This window comes from Zea mays, chromosome 2 (genome assembly GCF_902167145.1).
Source record: "Zea mays cultivar B73 chromosome 2, Zm-B73-REFERENCE-NAM-5.0, whole genome shotgun sequence".
Taxonomy (NCBI): Eukaryota; Viridiplantae; Streptophyta; class Magnoliopsida; order Poales; family Poaceae; genus Zea; species Zea mays.
The window spans coordinates 202,563,945-202,586,133 of NC_050097.1; the positions used below are offsets into that span (position 1 = coordinate 202,563,945).

Consider the following 22,189-nt stretch of genomic DNA (forward strand, 5'->3'; position numbering starts at 1 on the left):
CTCAACACTTACTGGATTGGGCATTAAATAGCGAAGAGTACAGGGGCTAAACCATAAGTTCTACGCAGACACAGAACTCTCCTAAGTGGACTGCGGGTTTATTTAAACTAAAGACGGGGGCTCTTTTAGAAGTGAGCCCGGCTGAAGCTGTCTGGGTGATTATGAACCGTCAGATTTCGATCTGGCGGATCCGTTATAACGACGAAGAGGTACGCGTTATTGACCATCGATCCAGAGATCCACGGCCAGGATTTTCATAACGCCACCCCATTACGCATCGATGGTCACCGGTTGTTTTCCTCCCACCACGGGCAGTCTGTGCACGACGGCGAGGCAGAGCTCCGCCCCCGAATCCCGCCGGATGACACCGCCCAGCCTACCGGTGACCGAATTCCACACCGAACGCACCTAAACATTGCGCGGCTAAAAGCGAAATAGGGGAAAGCATCCTCACCAAACATCGATGCCCGAGCGGTGCTGGCCACGACAGAGTGCGGTCCGACGGCACCGAGCGATCTCCGGCGACAAATCCCTCTGCACCGCTCGGTCGACCGCGCTCACGAACGCCCTATCCGGCTTCCACAAGCCCTGGCGGAGCCCACGAAGGTCACTAGCATGATTCACGGGCCGCATACGCCGTCGCTGAAGAAGTCCCCCAAAGCGGCGGCCCTCCATTCCTGCCGCCGATTACAGCGGCGCATAGCTCCACAATGCCTACTCGCGATAGATGAGGGGGAGGAAGGAGAGTCGCGGGCTCGATTTTATAGCCCAGGTCAAGAACGGACTCGGTCAGGTTGGTCCCGAGGTTCTAGCGCGGATTTGGTTGGTGAAAGGGAATTAGGCTTACACCTAGTCCCTAATTAATTTTGGTGGTTGAATTGCCCAACACAAATATTTGAACTAACTAGTTTGCTCTAGTGCATAAGTTATACAGGTGCCAAAGGTTCACACTTAGCCAATAAAAAGACCAAGTATTGGGTTCAACCAAAGAGCAAAGGGACAACCGAAGGTAACTCTGGTCTGGCGCACCGGACATGTCCGGTGCACCAGAGGTCTCAAACTCCGAACTACTCACCTTCAGGAAATTCCAGAGGCAACTCCGCTATAATTCACCGGACTGTCCGGTGTACACCGGACATGTCCGGTGCTCCACGGAAGAGCAGCCTCCGGAACTCGCCAGCCTCGGGAATTCACTTCGGGCACTCCGTTATAATTCACCGGACTGTCCGGTGTAACAGCGGGGCAACGGCTACTACGGCGCCAACGGCTACCTGCAGGCGCAATTAATGCGCGCCAGCGCGCGCAGGGTCAGACACGCCCATGCTGGCGCACCGGACAGTCTACAGTACATGTCCGGTGCGCCACCGGACATCCAGGCGGGCCTAGAAGACAGAACTCCAACGGTCGAACCCAACGGCTTTTGGTGACGTGGCTGTCGCACCGGACATGTCCGGTGTGCACCGGACTGTCCGGTGCGCCATCGAACAGACAGCCTCACCAAACGGCTAGTTTGGTGGTTGGGACTATAAATACCCCCAACCACCCCACATTCAATTCATCCAAGTTTTCCACTTCCCAACTACTTACAAGAGCTCTAGCATTCAATTCTAGACACACCAAAGAGATCAAATCCTCTCCAAATTCCACACAACGCCCTAGTGATTAGAGAGAGAGATTTGCTTGTGTTCTTTTGAGCTCTTGCGCTTGGATTGCTTTCTTCTTTCTTGATTCTTTCTTGCGATCAAAACTCACTTGTAATTGAGGCAAGAGACACCAATTTTGTGGTGGTCCTTGTAGGAACTTTGTGTTCCAAGTGATTGAGAAGAGAAAGCTCACTCGGTCCGAGTGACCGTTTGAGAGAGGGTAAGGGTTGAAAGAGACCCGGCCTTTGTGGCCTCCTCAACGGGGAGTAGGTTTGTGAGAACCGAACCTCGGTAAAACAAATCTGCATGTCACACTTCTTATTCGCCTGCGATTTGTTTTCCGCCCTCCCTCGCGGACTCGATTATATTTCTAACGCTAACCCGGCTTGTTGTTGTGATTATTTTTTAGAATTTCAGTTTCGCCCTATTCACCCCCCCTCTAGGCGACTTTCAATTGGTATCGGAGCCCGGTGCTTCATTAGAGCCTAACCGCTCGAAGTGATGTCGGGAGATCACACCAAGAGGGAGATGGAGACCGGCGACAAGCCCACTACGAGCCAAGGGAGCACTTCATCGGAAGAGTCCCGCACCAAGAGGAAGGAGAGGAAGAATGACTCCTCCAAACGGAAGGAGAAAAGATCTTCCTCCTCCCACCACAAAGAGAAGAAGGAAAAATCTTCTTCTCACAAGTCGCATCGGAAAGGCGACAAGCACAAGAGGATGAGGAAAGTGGTCTACTACGAGACCGACACTTCATCAACATCGACCTCCGACTCCGATGCGCCGTCCGTAACTTCTAAGCGCCAAGAGCGCAAGAAGTTTAGTAAGATCCCCCTACACTATCCTCGTACATCTAGACCTACTCCATTACTTTCCGTTCCATTAGGCAAACCGCCAACCTTTGATGGCAAAGATTATGCTAGGTGGAGTGATTTAATGAAATTTCATCTAACCTCACTCCACAAAAGTATATGGAATGTTGTTGAGTTTGGAGCACAGGTACCATCCGTAGGGGATGAAGACTATGATACGGACGAAGTGGCCCAAATCGAGCACTTCAACTCCCAAGCCACAACCATACTCCTTGCCTCTCTAAGCAAGGAGGAATACAACAAGGTGCAAGGGTTGAAGAATGCAAAGGAGATTTGGGACCTTCTCAAGACCGCGCACGAGGGTGATGAACTCACCAAGATCACCAAGCGGGAAACGATCGAGGGAGAGCTCGGTCGTTTTCGTCTTCGCCAAGGGGAGGAGCCACAAGATATGTACAACCGGCTCAAAACCTTGGTGAACCAAGTGCGCAACCTCGGGAGCAAGAAGTGGGATGACCACGAAGTGGTTAAGGTTATTCTAAGATCTCTCATTTTTCTTAACCCCACTCAAGTTCAATTAATTCGTGGAAATCCTAGATACACACTAATGACCCCCGAGGAAGTTATCGGGAATTTTGTGAGCTTTGAATGTATGATCAAGGGCTCAAAGAAGATCAACGAGCTTGATGAACCCTCCACGTCCGAAGCACAACCGGTGGCATTTAAGGCGACAGAGGAGAAGAAGGAGGAGTCTACACCAAGTAGACAACCAATTGACGCCTCCAAGCTCGACAATGAGGAGATGGCTTTAATCATCAAAAGCTTTCGCCAAATCCTCAAGCAACGGAAGGGGAAGGATTACAAATCCCGTTCCAAGAAGGTTTGCTACAAGTGTGGTAAGCCCGGTCATTTCATTGCAAAATGTCCTATATCTAGTGACAGTGACAGGGGCGACGACAAGAAGGGAAAGAGGAGAGAAAAGAAGAGGTACTACAAGAAGAAGGGCGGCGATGCCCATGTTTGCCGGGAGTGGGACTCGGACGAGAGCTCCACCTACTCCTCCTCCGACGAAGACGCCGCCAACATCACCGTCACCAAGGGACTCCTCTTCCCCAACGTCGGCCACAAGTGCCTCATGGCAAAGGACGGCAAAAAGAAGAAGGTTAAATCTAAATTCTCCACTAAATATGAATCCTCTAGTGATGATAATGCTAGTGATGAGGAAGATAATTTGCGTACCCTTTTTGCCGACCTAAACATGCAACAAAAAGAAAAATTAAATGAATTTATTAGTGCTATTCATGAGAAGGATGATCTCTTGGACTCTCAAGAGGACTTCCTTATTAAGGAAAACAAAAAGCATGTTAAGGTCAAAAATGCTTATGCTCTACAAGTTGAAAAATGTGAAAAATTGTCTAGTGAGCTAAGCACCTGCCGTGAGACTATTGACAACCTTAGAAATGAAAATGCTAGATTAATTGCTAAGGTTGATTCTCATGTTTGTGATACTTCAATTCCCAATCTTAGAAATGATAATGATGATTTGCTTGCTAAGATTAAGGAATTGAATGATTCTCTTGCTAGCCTTAGAATAGAAAATGAAAATTTGATTGCTAAGGCTAAGGATTTTGATGTTTGCAATACTACTATTTCCGACCTTAGAACTAAGAATGATATGTTGCATGCTAAGGTTGTAAAACTAAAATCTTGCAACCCCTCTACATCTAATGTTGAGCATGTTTCTATTTGTACTAGATGTAGAGATATTGATATCAATGCTATTCATGATCACATGGTATTAATTAAACAACAAAATGATCATATAGCAAAATTAGATGCTAAAATTGCCGAGCATAATTTAGAAAATGAAAAGTTTAAATTCGCTAGAAGTATGCTCTATAATGGGAGACGCCCTGGCATCAAGGATGGCATTGGTTTCCAAAGGGGAGACAATGTCAAACTTAATGCCCCTCCTAAGAACTTGTCTAACTTTGTTAAGGGCAAGGCTCCCATGCCTCAGGATAACGAGGGTTACATTTTGTACCCTGCCGGTTATCCCGAGAGCAAAATTAAGAAAATTCATTCTAGGAAGTCTCACTCTGGCCCTAACCATGCTTTTATGTATAAGGGTGAGACATCTAATTCTAGGCAACCAACCCGTGCTAAGTTGCCTAAAAAGAAAACTCCTAATGCATCAAATGAGCATGACATTTCATTTAAGACTTTTGATGCATCTTATGTTTTAACTAATAAATCCGGCAAGATAGTTGCCAAGTTTGTTGGGGACAAACATAAGGGCTCTAAGACTTGTGTTTGGGTACCCAAAGTTCTTGTTTCTAATGCCAAAGGACCCAAAACTGTTTGGGTACCTAAAGTCAAGAACTAAAATTGTTTTGTAGGTTTATGCATCCGGGGGCTCAAGTTGGATACTCGACAGCGGGTGCACAAACCACATGACAGGGGAGAAGAAGATGTTCTCCTCATATGAGAAAAACCGAGATCCCCAACGAGCTATCACATTCGGGGATGGAAATCAAGGTTTGGTCAAAGGATTGGGTAAAATTGCTATATCACCTGACCATACTATTTCCAATGTTTTTCTTGTAGATTCCTTAGATTACAATTTGCTTTCCGTATCCCAATTATGTCAAATGGGCTACAACTGTCTCTTTACTGATGTAGGTGTCACTGTCTTTAGAAGAAGTGATGATTCAATAGCATTTAAGGGTGTGTTAGAGGGTCAGCTATACTTGGTAGATTTTGATAGAGCTGAACTCGACACATGCTTAATTGCTAAGACTAACATGGGTTGGCTCTGGCATCACCGACTAGCCCACGTTGGAATGAAGAATCTTCATAAGCTTCTAAAGGGAGAGCACATTTTAGGACTAACAAATGTTTATTTTGAGAAAGACAGGATTTGTAGCGCATGCCAAGCAGGAAAGCAAGTTGGGTCCCATCATCCACACAAGAACATCATGACAAGTGACAGGCCACTGGAGCTCCTACACATGGATTTATTCGGCCCGATCGCTTACATAAGCATCGGCGGGAGTAAGTACTGTCTAGTTATTGTGGATGATTATTCTCGCTTCACTTGGGTGTTCTTTTTGCAGGAAAAATCCCATACCCAAGAGACCTTAAAGGGATTCTTGAGACGGGCTCAAAATGAGTTCGGCTTAAGGATCAAGAAAATTAGAAGCGACAACGGAACGGAGTTCAAGAACTCTCAAATTGAAGGCTTCCTTGAGGTGGAAGGCATCAAGCATGAGTTCTCTTCGCCCTACACCCCACAACAAAATGGTGTAGTGGAGAGGAAGAATCGAACTCTATTGGACATGGCAAGAACCATGCTTGATGAGTACAAGACACCGGATCATTTTTGGGCCGAGGCGGTCAACACCGCCTGCTACGCCATCAACCGGTTATATCTACACCGAATCCTCAAGAAGACATCCTATGAACTCCTAACCGGTAAAAAGCCCAATATTTCATATTTTAGAGTTTTTGGTAGCAAATGCTTTATTCTTGTTAAGAGAGGTAGAAAATCTAAATTTGTTCCTAAAACTGTAGAAGGTTTTTTACTGGGATATGACTCAAACACAAGGGCATATAGAGTCTTTAACAAGTCCACAGGACTAGTTGAAGTTTCTTGTGACGTTGTGTTTGATGAAACTAACGGCTCTCAAGTAGAGCAAGTTGATCTTGATGAGATAGGTGAAGAACAGGCTCCGTGCATCGCGCTAAGGAACATGTCCATTGGGGATGTGTGTCCTAAGGAATCCGAAGAGCCTTCACATGCACAAGATCAACCATCCTCCTCCACACAAGCATCTCCACCAACTCAAAATGAGGACGAGGCTCAAGTTGATGAAGGAGAAGATCAAAGAGATGAGCCACCTCAAGATGACGGTAATGATCAAGGGGGAGATGCAAATGATCAAGACAAGGAGGATGAAGAACCAAGGCCGCCACACCCAAGAGTCCACCAAGCAATACAACGAGATCACCCCGTCGACACCATCCTCGGCGACATTCATAAGGGGGTAACTACTCGATCTCGTGTTGCACATTTTTGTGAACATTATTCTTTTGTTTCCTCTATTGAGCCACACAGGGTAGAGGAAGCTCTTCAAGATTCGGATTGGGTGATGGCGATGCAAGAGGAGCTCAACAACTTCACTAGGAACGAGGTATGGCATTTAGTTCCACGTCCTAATCAAAATGTTGTAGAAACCAAGTGGGTCTTCCGCAACAAGCAAGACGAGCATGGTGTGGTGACAAGGAACAAAGCTCGACTCGTGGCCAAGGGGTATTCACAAGTCGAAGGTTTGGATTTTGGTGAAACCTATGCACCCGTAGCTAGGCTTGAGTCAATTCGTATATTATTGGCCTATGCTACTTACCATGGCTTCAAGCTTTACCAAATGGACGTGAAGAGTGCCTTCCTCAACGGACCGATCAAGGAGGAGGTCTATGTCGAGCAACCTCCCGGCTTTGAAGATAGTAAGTACCCTAACCATGTCTATAGGCTCTCTAAGGCGCTTTATGGGCTCAAGCAAGCCCCAAGAGCATGGTATGAATGCCTTAGAGATTTCCTTATTGCTAATGGCTTCAAAGTCGGCAAGGCAGATCCTACTTTATTCACTAAAACTCTTGACAAAGATTTGTTTGTATGCCAAATTTATGTTGATGATATCATATTTGGGTCTACTAACGAATCTACATGTGAAGAATTTAGTAGGATCATGACAAAGAAATTCGAGATGTCGATTATGGGGGAGTTGAAGTATTTTCTAGGATTCCAAGTCAAGCAACTCCAAGAGGGCACCTTCATTAGCCAAACGAAGTATACTCAAGACATTCTAAGCAAGTTTGGAATGAAGGATGCCAAGCCCATCAAGACACCCATGGGAACCAATGGGCATCTCGACCTCGACACGGGAGGTAAGTCCGTGGATCAAAAGGTATACCGGTCGATGATTGGTTCATTGCTTTATTTATGTGCATCTCGACCGGACATTATGCTTTCCGTATGCATGTGTGCAAGATTCCAAGCCGACCCTAAGGAATCACACCTTACGGCCGTAAAACGAATCTTGAGATATTTGGCTTATACACCTAAGTTTGGGCTTTGGTACCCTCGGGGATCCACATTTGATTTGATTGGTTATTCGGATGCCGATTGGGCGGGATGTAAAATCAATAGAAAGAGCACATCGGGGACCTGCCAGTTCTTGGGAAGATCCTTGGTGTCTTGGGCTTCAAAGAAGCAAAATTCGGTTGCTCTTTCTACCGCCGAAGCCGAGTATATTGCCGCAGGCCACTGTTGCGCGCAATTGCTTTGGATGAGGCAAACCCTGCAGGACTACGGTTACAAACTAACCAAAGTTCCTCTTCTATGTGATAATGAGAGTGCAATCCGCATGGCGGATAATCCCGTTGAGCATAGCCGCACTAAACACATAGCCTTTCGGTATCATTTTCTTAGGGATCACCAACAAAAGGGGATATCGAGATTTCATATATTAACACTAAAGATCAATTAGCCGATATCTTTACCAAGCCACTTGATGAACAATCTTTTACCAGACTTAGGCATGAGCTCAATATTCTTGATTCTAGGAATTTCTTTTGCTAATTTGCATGCATAGCACACAAGTATACCTTTGATCATGTCTCTTTTATATATGCTATGGCTAATGTGTTTTCAAGTGTATTTCAAACCAAGTCATAGGTATATTGAAAGGGAATTGGAGTCTTCGGCGAAGACAAAGGCTTCCACTCCACTCTACTACTCATCCTTCGCCGTCACTCCGAGCATCTCTCCAACTTTGGTATAATCTTCACTCATTTATTTTATGACCAAAGGAGGAGAAAGTACTTCGTTGGGCTCTAATGATTCCGTTTTTGGTGATTCATGCCAAAGGGGGAGAAAATATGAGCCCAAAGCAAAAGGACCGCACCACCACCTAATTTTTTTAAAAAAATGGAAAATTTTCAATTGGTCAATTTCAAATTGGTATCTTATTATGTTCTAAAGGGGGAGGAAGTAGTATTTAAAAAATGATAAATAAAAACCCTCTTGAACACTAAGAGGAGGATCTCATTTAGGGGGAGTTTTGTTTAGTCAAAGGAAAAGCATTTTAAACAAGGGGAGAAAATTTTTAAACTAGAAAATGCTTTGCAAAAATCTTATTCATCTACCTTTGACTATGTTGCAAAAGGACTTTGAAAAGGATTTACAAAAAGAATTTGCAAAAACAAAACATGTGGTGCAAATGTGGTCCAATATGTTAAAAACAAAGAAACGATTCATGCACATCTAGTAAGTAACATTCATTGGCTCAACACCAAGCAACCTTTACACTTACATTATGCAAACTAGTTCAATTATGCACCTTTATATTTGCTTTGGTTTGTGTTGGCATCAATCACCAAAAAGGGGGAGATTGAAAGGGAATTAGGCTTACACCTAGTCCCTAATTAATTTTGGTGGTTGAATTGCCCAACACAAATATTTGAACTAACTAGTTTGCTCTAGTGCATAAGTTATACAGGTGCCAAAGGTTCACACTTAGCCAATAAAAAGACCAAGTATTGGGTTCAACCAAAGAGCAAAGGGACAACCGAAGGTAACTCTGGTCTGGCGCACCGGACTGTCCGGTGTGCCACCGGACATGTCCGGTGCACCAGAGGTCTCAAACTCCGAACTACTCACCTTCAGGAAATTCCAGAGGCAACTCCGCTATAATTCACCGGACTGTCCGGTGTACACCGGACATGTCCGGTGCTCCACGGAAGAGCAGCCTCCGGAACTCGCCAGCCTCGGGAATTCACTTCGGGCACTCCGCTATAATTCACCGGACTGTCCGGTGTACACCGGACTGTCCGGTGTAACAGCGGGGCAACGGCTACCTGCAGGCGCAATTAATGCGCGCCAGCGCGCGCAGGGTCAGACACGCCCATGCTGGCGCACCGGACAGTCTACAGTACATGTCCGGTGCGCCACCGGACATCCAGGCGGGCCCAGAAGACAGAACTCCAACGGTCGAACCCAACGGCTTTTGGTGACGTGGCTGTCGCACCGGACATGTCCGGTGTGCACCGGACTGTCCGGTGCGCCATCGAACAGACAGCCTCACCAAACGGCTAGTTTGGTGGTTGGGACTATAAATACCCCCAACCACCCCACATTCAATTCATCCAAGTTTTCCACTTCCCAACTACTTACAAGAGCTCTAGCATTCAATTCTAGACACACCAAAGAGATCAAGTCCTCTCCAAATTCCACACAACGCCCTAGTGATTAGAGAGAGAGATTTGCTTGTGTTCTTTCGAGCTCTTACGTTTGGATTGCTTTCTTCTTTCTTGATTCTTTCTTGCGATCAAAACTCACTTGTAATTGAGGCAAGAGACACCAATTTTGTGGTGGTCCTTGTAGGAACTTTGTGTTCCAAGTGATTGAGAAGAGAAAGCTCACTCGGTCCGAGTGACCGTTTGAGAGAGGGTAAGGGTTGAAAGAGACCCGGCCTTTGTGGCCTCCTCAACGGGGAGTAGGTTTGCGAGAACCGAACCTTGGTAAAACAAATCCGCGTGTCACACTTCTTATTCGCCTGCGATTTGTTTTCCGCCCTCCCTCGCGGACTCGATTATATTTCTAACGCTAACCCGGCTTGTAGTTGTGATTATTTTTGAGAATTTCAGTTTCGCCCTATTCACCCCCCCTCTAGGCGACTTTCAGTTGGCGAGATCCGTCGAGCTCGGGTAGGTGGTTGCGTCCAACAGCGCGAGGATGACGGAGTCCGCGAACGCACGACGGCGGTCCACTGACCAAGAGGGCCCAATCATCAGTGTAGCTGGGCGCGCGCGAAGGTCTGACCGGGCAGGCCCACAGACCAGGCGGAGTCACACGTACACGCGCGGTGGGAAGACAACGACTAGGACGCCGCGGAGTATGGCACGTGGGACCCGTGGATCAGTGGTACCGACGCGGAAGCGGGTGCGATAGGTACTGGCGGGTAGGCCCGACCCGTCAGTGAGGCGGAACCCAGGCGCACGAGATGAACTGGGCCGAGTTCAGGGAGATTAGGCCCAGGCGCAGTTTTTTTCTATTTCTCTTTTGTTTTTATTTTTTTTCCCTTTTTGATTCATTTTCTTTTCATTTGAATCACTAATTTTAATTAGAGTCTTGTTATGAAATTCAACTTTGAATCAAATTTATAAACTCAGATCTGTATAAGAATAATATATTTTTATGCTTATTTTTATTTCACATAATATTCGTTTGCTTCCCTTTCCTAAATGCTAGGGTCTCCTTTTATTTTCCAAAGTCTATTTTAGGAATTTAATATATTTCTTTTTTTCCAATTATTTTATGTTGTCACAAAATGCACACAAAACAAAATCCAACATGATGCATGATTTTTTTATCCTTCGTTTTAGTTCATCTCTAAATTTTATGTATGCTCTTTTTATGATGCAAATGAGGCACATATAATAAGGAAATCACTATATAATCCCTTTATACAATTTTGAGTATTACACCAGAATCCTTGATTCGTTCTATACTATCGTGTCTATATATAGTTATATTTTATTGATATCGTCTTAGTCTTGTTAGACCTGACTGTTGTTGTATAATACATGGTTGGTTTTATGCTATAATGGTCAGGTTGTATCTTCTAATGAAAATGATTGACAATCTTTATGTGAGGAACAGAGGGGCATGCTTGGTTCAGTTTACCTAACGTTGTATAGTGATCTACCGGTTCGAATTGCCATACTGATTCTAAAAACTGATCCACTTATTTGAATCCTTGAGTTGTTAGATGAATGCACTGACCTTGAATTGTGAATAGGCACATGCATGGTTCGGTTTCCTGAACTGAATGTTGTAGTTGTCTCTATTCATTCGAATTGTCAAACTGATCCTGAAAATATGATAACTGATTTGAATCCCTTAATTTGTTAGTCCTGAAAGATGTGAATACACACATTCTGCTTATGACACTGCTTATGACTTATCTATATACAGTGTGGTTACTTGTCTGATCTGTAGTGCGTTTTGATTTCCTAGAATGATTTATCCCATATGTTGTTATTCCAGTGTTGCTATGATGGTGTTTCGAGGTGTGCTGGTTGTCAAGGTTCTGGCTTCAAGGTCCAAATCCGGCAGTTGGGACCTGGAATGATTCAGCAAATGCAACATCTTTGCAATGAGTGCAAGGGTTCTGGAGAGACCATCAGCGATAAGGATAGATGCCCACAATGCAAAGGTGATAAAGTTGTGCCGGAGAAGAAAGTTCTTGAAGTGGTAGTTGAGAAAGGTATGCAGAACGGGCAGAAGATCACATTCCCTGGCGAAGCTGATGAAGCGGTAATGACTCCTTAGTCCTCATTTCTAAAGTTATTCCTCTGGCACAAACTAAACTTCTGTTCTAACTAATGTGTGCAACCTTGGGTTCTAACTATCTTGTGCTTGTGTGCAGCCTGATACTGCCACTGGAGATATCATCTTTGTTCTCCAGCAGAAGGAGCATCCCAAGTTCAAGAGAAAGGGCGATGACCTCTTCCACAAGCACACACTGACCTTGACTGAATCTCTGTGTGGCTTCCAGTTTGTTCTGGCTCACTTGGATAACAGGCAGCTGCTGATCAAATCGAACCCTGGCGAAGTTGTGAAGCCTGGTGGGTGATTCTGACGTATGATTATGATTCTGCCTTCGTGATTTGGCCAATGCTCATTGATTATTTTAAATTTGTGCAGGTTCTTTCAAGACAATCAACGATGAAGGCATGCCCATGTATCAGTGGCCCTTCATGAAGGGCAAGCTGTACATCCACTTCTCGGTGGAGTTCCCGAACTCGTTGAGCCCGGAGCAGTGCAAGGCCCTGGAGGTTGTTCTCCCGCCCAAGCCAGTATCACAGTACACTGACATGGAGCTGGACGAGTGCGAGGAGACGATGCCCTACGACGTGAACATCGAAGAGGAGATGCGGAGGCGGCAGCAGCAGCACCAGGAGGCCTACGACGAGGATGATGATGTGCCAAGTGGTGGGCAAAGGGTGCAGTGCGCCCAACAGTAGGCATCTTGCGACAAATTTGATGTTTCGCTTTGGACGACTATTGAGTTTACCCGCTTATATTGATCTGATGATACTTCGGTTACAAGAGTACAGTATTACTAAAGATTAGTTCCTATATAATGGCACATTGGCACTAACATTGTTATGCATTTTAATGCACTCGTAGCAACGCACGGGCATAGACCTAGTTTTACATAAAATTTAAAAATCGAATCAGATTATGATCAGACTATATTTCTATTTATTTTTGAACTAATTTTTTTAAGAATCTGACTTATTATGAAGAAACATTTAAATCATGGTTGATTGCCACTCATAGAAGTAGCGTGTTGGCTGATTGATGGGGACCCGAATCAAGTGGGAAGCCATGTGGCTTGTGTTTTGCCAACTGTTGATCCCTGCAGGCCCCTCGTGATTGATTTATTAGTTGTGGGCCGTTGAGCTCAGTGTCCATGTACGAGTAAAGCAACTTGTCACTTTGCCATGCCATAAACATTATCAATGCCATGTCAATCATGTTGTTCATTAAGTCGTCATAAAATGCTGGAAAATAACGTTTTTATACTCCAACTGAAACGCTAAAATGCCTCTATTGCCATCACTCGAAGACTAGTATTGTATATGACAACCTGTGAAAATTCTTTATTCCTTTGCTCCCACGAACAATTCATCACTACACACGGACGCACACATTACGCGTGAATGAATACGTGTATGGCATATACCATAATACCAATCACAGTCACAGGATCTTGTATGTAAAAAATATACTGCACGTCTAGAGTGTACACTTGAGGGTAGTATTGGATGACAATTTAAATGTTTTTTTATAAAATAATAGAATACTAAATAATTTTTAGTTTAAAAATAAATAAAATAGAGTCTAATTCTAATTCAATGTTTAAATTTTATAGTGTAAAATTTAGAGCCTATTATACGCTGCATTGGCCATACTTCTCGATAACTACATGCGACACTACATAGTACTCCTGACTGTGCCTAGACGGACCCCTGCCTGTAATCGCGGCGACTCCTCTAGTTTCTACAAGCCCCGGGCATCTCCTAATCAAATCGGGAACACGTACGGGTACCCCTGGTCCGTCGATCGCGGTCACGCGGTGCCGTCGACGCGCGCCTTGGTGACGCCGGCGCAGGCGTCGACGAAGTCGCCGTCGATGAAGTCGGTGGAGAAGACCTGGAGCTTGTCGCCGAGGCCCTTGGCGAAGACCTCGGCGATGAACATCCGCGCGTAGCCGTGGATCCGCCTCGTCACGGGCCACACGCACACCACCGGGTTGTCGGGCCTGGGCGTCACCGTGTTCTCCACCCGGTACAAGAACCCGCGGCCCGCCACCGGCGGCTGCTGCCCCAGGAACTTGAGGTTGCTCTCGAACTTGGTCTCCGGCAGGTCCGTGTCGATCCAGTTGTCCCTGAGGTACCCGGCGCTCCACAGGGGCTCCCCGGGCCCGGGCGCCGGCGACCTGCGCGGCTTCCACACGCAGATGACCCGGCGCGGGAGCAGCTCCGCGACGGTCTTGTGGAACACCGCCTCGTCCTGCGGGATCAGCAGGTGCTCGCCGAGCCTCTCCACCAGGAACCTGCCGAACTCGGGCGGGTCCTCGTGCCCGAACTCGGTGCGCACCTCCAGGACGACCACCTCGGACTCGGTCTCGCCCAGGAACCTGGTCACGTCGTCCAGCACCACGTCGACGGGGTACGTGGCCAGGACGCCGTGGCATACGCGGCGCCCCTTCTGGACGCGCACGTCGAGGACGCGCGCGCCCAGCGCCAGCTGCTCGTACACGGACAGCGACTGGCACTGCGCGAAGGGGCGGGTCACGAACGGCACGCCGATCCGGTCGGTGGCCGAGTCGTGCGTGCCGGGCCACACCACCTGGTGCACGCGCAGCCTGCCGGCGCCCAGCTCCGCCATCCACCGCTTCCGGTCCGCCGGCCGGTGCTCAGACCCCGGGAACGTGTCGCCCGACGACGACAGCCGCGTCGCCAGCGCCCGCTTCTCGGCGGCCACCAGCTTCCGCCGGTCCACCTGCTTCGAGAAGAAGGCGCCCATGGCTTCGTCCACCGGGTTGGTGGCTGCCGTTGTTGCCAGCGCTGCTGCTATTGGGGGGCAGCCATGGATGGATAAATAAAGGGTCCTGTGCCTCGAGCTCTGACCTGGACCTGGACGTCGAGATTGATTGATAGCTGCTAGCTAGCAACACAAACAAGGAAGAAAAATATCAATGCGTGTGATTAGCCAACAACATGCATGCTCGGGCGCTCGGCTGATCGAGCCCTAGCGGTGAGGAGGAAGGAAGGGACGGACGGCGTGTTCTTGTCACCTCCGCTGCGGTTTCTCCCAAAAAGACTTCGGTTTCCTTGGATTGGAATTGGATGCTACGATTGGCGTTATGGTGTTGATGCCAGGCCAGGCGACAGTTTTTTTTCCCTTCCCAAAATCACTACTACTAGAGAGAGGTTAACTGGTTCGTTCGGGGCATGGGCGGGGTAGTTTTTATTTATTTATTTATGGCGAGACGGTGACGGAATCGAGTCCACAAGCCAAAAGGACACGGTTTATGCCATTATGGACGGACACGCGATGCCATTGGCGACCTGGAGAGGTGAAGGTTCTTCCAGTTCCATGTTGGCGCAATAATTTGTCAAGCAAATGCAGCAAACTTTTGTTGCCGCAGAGTAGCCACGACGACGTAAATGCATGCAAATATATGAGCACTATTTTTATATTACTAAGAATAGTGTTAAACATATCAATAAACCTAGATGTTCTATAAAAAGGAAGTTTAGATTTAACAATTAAACTTTAAAACTATATTATGAGACGGGGGTAGTTTTTATACTAATGGTTGAAGTTTTTGAAAAAAGAACAACCAGTGCTATTCTACGAATTGCTTGGAAACCGACGTTATTTTCTTAACGTCTTCTCAAACCAGTGTTGTTTTGTGAATTCTCTCTGTGGGACTCAGGAAGCCTGAATATCATAAGACGTTTGATTTTTTAAAAAGAAAATGTATTGTTTCAATCATATATCTAGACATAGCGTATTTCGCAAAGGGCGAGAGTATTATTCAATATTGAGATATCGTCCAAGAAAGAAATGTTGTGGATTACGGCGTTAGGGGCCTGTGCAGCGTTCTCAGAGTTGAGAGCTCGCGCGTCACCTTCACCATGGGTGCTCTGGGTGTTGGTAATAAGGTCGCATGTCCATGGTGTCTGCACTGCACCTAGCACGAAATGCCCTGTCGGTCATCGGGTGTTGCGCCCTCTTGGCCTCATTCTCCTTCGCCGACGATGATGGTCGAGGCAAGGTGGATTAATTTGGTCACCGTACCGGACCAGGGCACAACGAGGTGGCGTGGTGCAGCCCGGTGCGGTGCCGACGACAAGTGCACATGGAAGCAAGGATCCTCGTGGACATGGTGGACCTCTGGATGGAAACAAGACCGTCGGCTTGACATGTCCTTGCTAGTTTCATCACTGCTTCGGACAATGAGCCAAAATAGTTAATCTGGCTGTATATAATACAGTGCTATAACCGTGTAAAACACTATTCTTTTCGTTGTAAATTACAATTTGTTTGAACGACTCGTCTTGTTCAAATTTTTAGAAAAAATGAAAATTCAAAGTCATATTTAAAATATATTATATGCTAAACATATCACAACAAAAAATAACAATAATTATGAATTTTTTGAATAAGATGAACCAGTTAAACTTAGGATAAAAAATTCAAACGAATTATAAATTTGAACCAAGGGAGTATTTTGCACTCCGAATGTTTTTTTTATATGTGTAGGCCCTGTTTGGAAAATCCGGTGAAGTTGATGAAACAGTTCATTAGAAGCTTTAGAAAATCACAACGCTGAAGCCATAAGTTTTTAGAAGACATTTAGAGAACCGTTTTGTTTTTCTATTTAGATAAAATAATAAGTTTTAAAACCGTTTAGATTTATATTATAGTACACCATTGCTTCACGTTGAAGCTGGAACCCATAGCAGTACCGTCTCCTAGATGCGTATCATTGAACACGAGTAATTTCTTTAACATTTCGAAAGTGTTTTGTATACACACATGTGCACCTAACATTAAATGGGATTGTTTCGCCTGGATGGCTAATACTAAATGCTTACATATAATACTGGCAGTTCATTAGCTGTAACCACTCAACGTGCTACCTAACATTTCGGAAACCAAAGCGGCATGAACAGAAAGGTAGGTGCATTTAAAGTTTGCGATATACTCCTACTCCATAAAGTTTGCGATATACTTACATTGAATACATGAAGTCAAATGGAAACTTGGTATCAGAAACGATTGATAGGGAAAAAAACAGATTTGGTGAATGCAGCCGGATCTGAAGCGTTGCAGTATTCCCTGATTCACCCGGGCCACGCGTCAGGACAGGAGGGGCTCCATCCACCGATCCACGTGGTAACAGTCAGCCCGGCACGTCGCCCGCTAGCTAGGCAGAGTGGCAGGGCAGGCAGACAACTATAGCCAGCAGCCAGCCAGGCAAAGGCCAAAGGCAGCCAACCACCCTCCGATTCCATTTCCATCCCTCGGTGCTGCATTTGACTTGACCCCGCAGAGAGAGAGAGAAGCCGCAAAGCCGACGCGAATGTAGCGCAGAGACAACGCGACGGCCGTTGCTGCCGTCCCGTCCCGTGCTCTGCGCGGCCTGCCGCCAGCTCAGGCACGCGCGCGCGCGGCGCGCCCAACCCGGCCCTCGCCCAAAAAAACCAAGAACCATGCCAAATTAACTCGCTGCCACCACCGCCCCCCGTTCACCTCCTCTTCCTCCTCCAGTTCTCCCCCAATTCCCACCCTGCGGAGGAGGCAGGGAGGAAGGTCGGATCGAGCAGCCCGCCTGCTGCGGGATTGGGGACAGGGCCTGGCGCCTGGGGCCGGCCGCCATTAGGTTGCTTGACCGCGCCGCCGCGGCGAGGGGCCAGCGTCGTCGGGCGGGACGGGATGGACGACCTCAAGCAGATCCTGGCGCGCCCGATCCAGCTCGCCGAGCAGGTAATAAAGTGGTCCGACGAGGCCTACACGTTCCGGCAGGAGTGCATGGAGCTCAAGGCCAAGGTGGAGCGCCTCGCCGGCCTCCTCCGCCAGGCCGCGCGCGCCGACCTCTACGAGCGCCCGGCGCGCCGCATCTTCGACGACACCGAGAAGGCGCTCGACAAGGCGCTGGCCCTCGTCGACAAGTGCCGCGCCCACGGCCTCGTCCGCCGCGTCTTCACCATCATCCCCGCGGGCTCCTTCAAGAAGATGACCAACCAGCTCGACAACTCCGTCGGCGACCTCTCCTGGCTCCTCCGCGTCTCCTCGTCGGCCGGCGACGACGACGACGACCTCGACGCCCACATCGGACTCCCGCCCATCGCGCAGAACGAGCCCATCCTCTTCCTCATCTGGGAGCAGATCGCCGTGCTCTACACCGGCAACCTCGACGCCCGCGCCGACGCCGCCGCCAGCCTCGTCTCGCTCGCGCGCGACAATGACAGGTACTGCAAGCTCATCATAGAGGAGGACGGCGTGCCGCCGCTGCTCAAGCTCGTCAAGGAGCCGCACCTCGAGGGGCAGGAGAACTGCGCGCTCGCCATCGGCCTGCTGGGCCGCGACCCGGAGTGCGTCGAGCAGATGGTCCAGGCCGGGGTGTGCCTCGCCTTCGCCAAGGTGCTCAAGGAGGGACCCATGAAGGTGCAGGCCATGCTGGCCTGGGCCGTCTCGGAGCTCGCCGCCAACCACCCCAAGTGCCAGGACGCCTTCGCGCAGCACAACGTCATCCGGCTGCTCGTCGGCCACCTCGCTTTCGAGACGGTGCAGGAGCACTCCAAGTACGCCGTCACGTCCAAGATGTCGATACACTCCGTGCTGATGGACAGAAAGAACAACGCCGCCTCTGCGGTTCAGCCGGACTTGCTGGATGCAGGGGAGCACGCCGGCATGAGGTATCCGACTGGACACGTTCCCCAGGGCAAGAACGAGATCCACAGTCTGGTGCAGTCCACCATGGCTGCGAAGCCTAACGGAGGCAGTGGTAAGCACAGCAACATATCATCCACTAGTAACGCTGGTGTCGCGGCAACGAAGCAGCACAACGCGTCACTGTCAGGAACGAGTACAAGGGGCAGGGAGTTCGAGGACCCTGAGACGAAGGCATACATGAAAGCTAACGCAGCCAAGGCGCTGTGGCAGCTTGCCAAGGGAAACGCCGCTATCTGTAAGAACATCACGGAGTCAAGGGCTCTGCTCTGCTTCGCCGTTCTCCTCGAGAAAGGTGAAGGTGACGTGCAGTATAATTCCGCAATGGCTCTCATGGAGATCTGCTGCGTGGCCGAGCAGAATTCCGACCTCCGACGATCGGCGTTCAAACCAACTTCTCCGGCTGCCCGGGCTGTTGTTGACCAGTTCCTACGTGTCGTTGAGAAGGCCGAGTACGACGATCTCCTGATTCCCTGCATTATCTCGCTGGGTTGCTTGTCCAGAACCTTCCGTGCTACAGAGACCCGGATCATCGGGCCACTGGTGAAGCTTCTTGATGAGAGGGAAGCAGATGTCTCTCGGGAGGCAGCGATTGCACTGACCAAGTTTGCGTGCACGGATAATTACCTGCACGTTGACCACACTAAAGCGATCATCAGTGCAGGCGGAGCGAAGCACCTGGTTCAGCTCGTGTATTTCAGCGAGCAGGTGGTTCAGATCGCATCACTCACCCTTGCATGCTACATCGCACACAATGTCCCGGACAGCGAGGAGTTGGCACAGGCGGAAATCCTCACGGTGCTCGAATGGGCTTCCAAGCAAGCTTACATGGTGCAAGACCCAGTAATAGACAACTTGTTGCCAGAAGCAAAGATCAGATTGGAGCTGTATCAATCCAGAGGCGCAAAAGGCTATTATTAGATTACCTGCTGTGGGAAGGGAATTTTAAGGCGTTCTTCTTGGATCGGCCAAGTACTGTATATACATCCAACGGCTTCTATGTATACTCTGGCTAAACCTTTTTTTATTCCCGGCATGGCAAAAGTTGTTGAAGTTACACACCTCTGGTTGGGTTCTTGATATAGGGAAGTAAGTTTTATTTGTAGGCTTGGATGTTCAGAACTCCAATTTCTCTTGTTGGTGGTATAGTTTTTGGAAGATTAGCATCTTGTGCTCTCTTTGGCCTAAATGATGTATCGTGTATATTACATTTCACTCATCAACATGAAAAAGTTCTTAAATCCAAGAGCGTAATATTGTTTTCGTGCACTTGACCCCATGGTTTTCTTTGACCCTTTCTTGTAGGTTACAGTATCACTTGAATTCAGAAATTTGCTAGTTTTGTTTTATGTTCACTTGTTGGCTATGCACCCCATTCCTGTATGTTTCATGTTCAGTTGGAGATCGTGATCTTCACATTGTTGACTCATCCATCAGAGAAGTTTTCTTTAACTGAGAGCCTAATTTTTTTCCCTTGCATCTGCCCTCATGCTCGTTCGGCTTGACTGTTTCTTGTAAGTAGCATCTGAAAAAGAAGGCTGCAGACTTGCAGTTATGTTCTGCCGTTCAATTCTTGACAATGTGCCTCATTCCTTTATGCTTAAGGTGTAATATGAGGTTCTAATCCTGTCCGTTGTAACTAGTCAACAGCATACTTTAACTTTACCACATGTTCAGTTTTGCAACTGCCAGTCATTTCTAATGTACTTATGTATTTGGATTGTCTGGGGCGGTGAAACCGAACTGTTCAAAATGCCATTTATCAAAAATGTGGAGAAGTCTAGCATTGTCTGGTTCTTGTCATGCAGGTCACTCCATACCCAGTACAAGAACAGTAATTTTGCTTCAAAGCTTTCATGTAAGATTGACTTGTGATGTACTAACCTGACTAGAACTTTGCTACCTTTAAAAGGTGCCTCATTGTTCAGTCCAAACAAAAAAAAAATCAGTTTGTTGTTATGTTATGTGACCTGTTGATCGTCGCTGACAAAAAGGTCTCAGCAAGGACCAGCTGAGCTTTTGTAATTTTCTGTTTCCCTATGATCGATCCATCGTTCCAAGATAGCATGGACTTTTTCGTGCGTGAAACATGTTATGGTATCTCTCCTTTCCGGTATTTTTTTTGTGCACTGCCTCTACCTGAGAAGTCGGAGCAAATTTCAGGATGGGGCTAAAAAATGCCACTCGTTGTTCCCCTGGTTGTGTGCACGTGAGATGGACTGATCTATGGAGTCGGATCCTTGTGTAGGAGCCAAGAGAGCTCAACGAACAAGTAAAGATCCGACTTATAGAGGGCGAACCCTTATGCTGCACGGGGCCAAGAGGGGCTAGCTTTCGTGATCTTTCTCAGACAGGGCTCTGATTGAGCTTCTTAATATAATACCGTGGGGGCGGTCTTAACGTTATTTGGAGAATGAGGAAGTTATGTCATCGTTTGAAGACTTGTTCATTGATGGAGAACCATTGAACCAAGTTAAGCCTAAGTGAGAGTGAGTTGTCGGGTGTACTTTTTTACTTTTTAGAGTTTTCTCATGTAGTTGATATGAGTTTTTATCTAGAAAGGTTTTTAACGAGGCAGCAAACATTGAGAGGCAACTCATAACTTCACAAGGGCTACAATTTGTATGGCATTATCTATTTTGCACATCTCTCTATTCTGGATGTTGGACTACTAAACTGGTCTTTGTGTTGTTTTTAAATCATAACTCATAAGTGTGTGTCTGTGGTAGTGTGGTGTGTGGACTGTGAATCTGTGATGAAAACAACTTGTGTGATGGCTGATGGTAGATCAAAACAATTTGTGTGGCGGCTGTACTTATTCTGTTATTCAGTTGTTCTGTAATGAAAACAGCTAATCTATGTGATTGTCTCTGTGTCTGTGTCTGCTAATCTGCTCTCTGCTGTAGACTTAGTGCTGTGTATAGGTTGAAGTGGTGAACCGTGAACAATAGGTCAACAGCTAAGTGAATTTATATTCAGTACTCGCTACTCATTTACTTATCTGCCATTTGTGTTAGTGTCTCGGTTTGTAACTTTGTATATTGCACATTTGCATTTACAGAGTTGTAGTCTTGCACTGTGATCTGTGAAGCGGGCTGTGAACAGCTCGATAGGCCTAGCGGGCAGCTAGGTCGTCGTGCTAAACAGGACAGCATGGCCCGTCTAATGGTAATTGTGACGGGCTATGGGCCAAACGTGCCAACCCGATAGGTTAGGCGTGCCGGGCCTGGAAGTGAGCCCACGGTTAGCTTGGCACGACCTATTGTACACCTATATATGGAGGCTAGCTTCTATTTCTATGTCCTTTTTTAGGTGGGGCTTTAATTGAGTTTTTTCTTAATATAATATTATACTTTGATTTTTCTCCTACCAACCTAGTTTTTTGTGCACTCGTCTGTTTTGGATCTCAATCTGATTCCGTAATCCAGCCTTTTATCTTTTCCTCCCCATGCAGGTCAGGTCCTCTCTTGTTCACAGCAGCAGATGGTCCTGCAGCAGGAACTAGACGAGAATCAGTGCGTGCAGCGTGGCTGGAACTCTTCGTTCTTTGCAGTATCGATATCTGGGCTGTTCTTCCTGCTTTCCTTTGTACCCGTCACTGCCAACATGTTCAGATTGGTATGGGTGGTCCATCA

The 22,189-nt window shown here is 47.3% G+C and overlaps 2 protein-coding genes and 1 pseudogene across 4 annotated transcripts; 2 read left to right on the forward strand and 1 right to left on the reverse strand.

Annotated features, from left to right (window-relative positions):
- Positions 1 to 11,586: 11,586 nt before the first annotated feature.
- Positions 11,587 to 12,556, forward strand: LOC103647623 (dnaJ chaperone family pseudogene; annotated as a pseudogene). The gene is made up of 2 exons (NR_160906.1): positions 11,587 to 11,834; positions 11,947 to 12,556. The product of NR_160906.1 is annotated as a dnaJ chaperone family pseudogene (transcript).
- A 603-nt stretch (positions 12,557 to 13,159) lies between these two features.
- On the reverse strand, positions 13,160 to 15,545 carry LOC100383963 (PLC-like phosphodiesterases superfamily protein). Of its 2 annotated transcripts, XM_008670239.4 has the most exons (2): positions 14,887 to 15,545; positions 13,160 to 14,756 (listed from the first exon to the last, which is right to left on the reverse strand). In XM_008670239.4, the coding sequence occupies exon 2, from the start codon at positions 14,613 to 14,615 to the stop codon at positions 13,656 to 13,658; it is 960 nt and encodes a 319-aa protein (XP_008668461.1). In that variant the 5' UTR covers positions 14,616 to 14,756; positions 14,887 to 15,545; the 3' UTR covers positions 13,160 to 13,655. The 2 variants fall into 2 exon arrangements, with proteins under 2 accessions (XP_008668461.1, NP_001170048.1); NM_001176577.1 differs by having other exon boundaries at positions 13,653 to 14,963.
- Positions 15,546 to 17,418: 1,873 nt separating this feature from the next.
- Positions 17,419 to 19,729, forward strand: LOC100383135 (ARO1-like protein 2). The gene has a single exon (NM_001175801.2). The coding sequence runs from the start codon at positions 17,538 to 17,540 to the stop codon at positions 19,473 to 19,475; it is 1,938 nt and encodes a 645-aa protein (NP_001169272.1). The 5' UTR covers positions 17,419 to 17,537; the 3' UTR covers positions 19,476 to 19,729.
- The last annotated feature ends 2,460 nt before the right edge of the window (positions 19,730 to 22,189 follow it).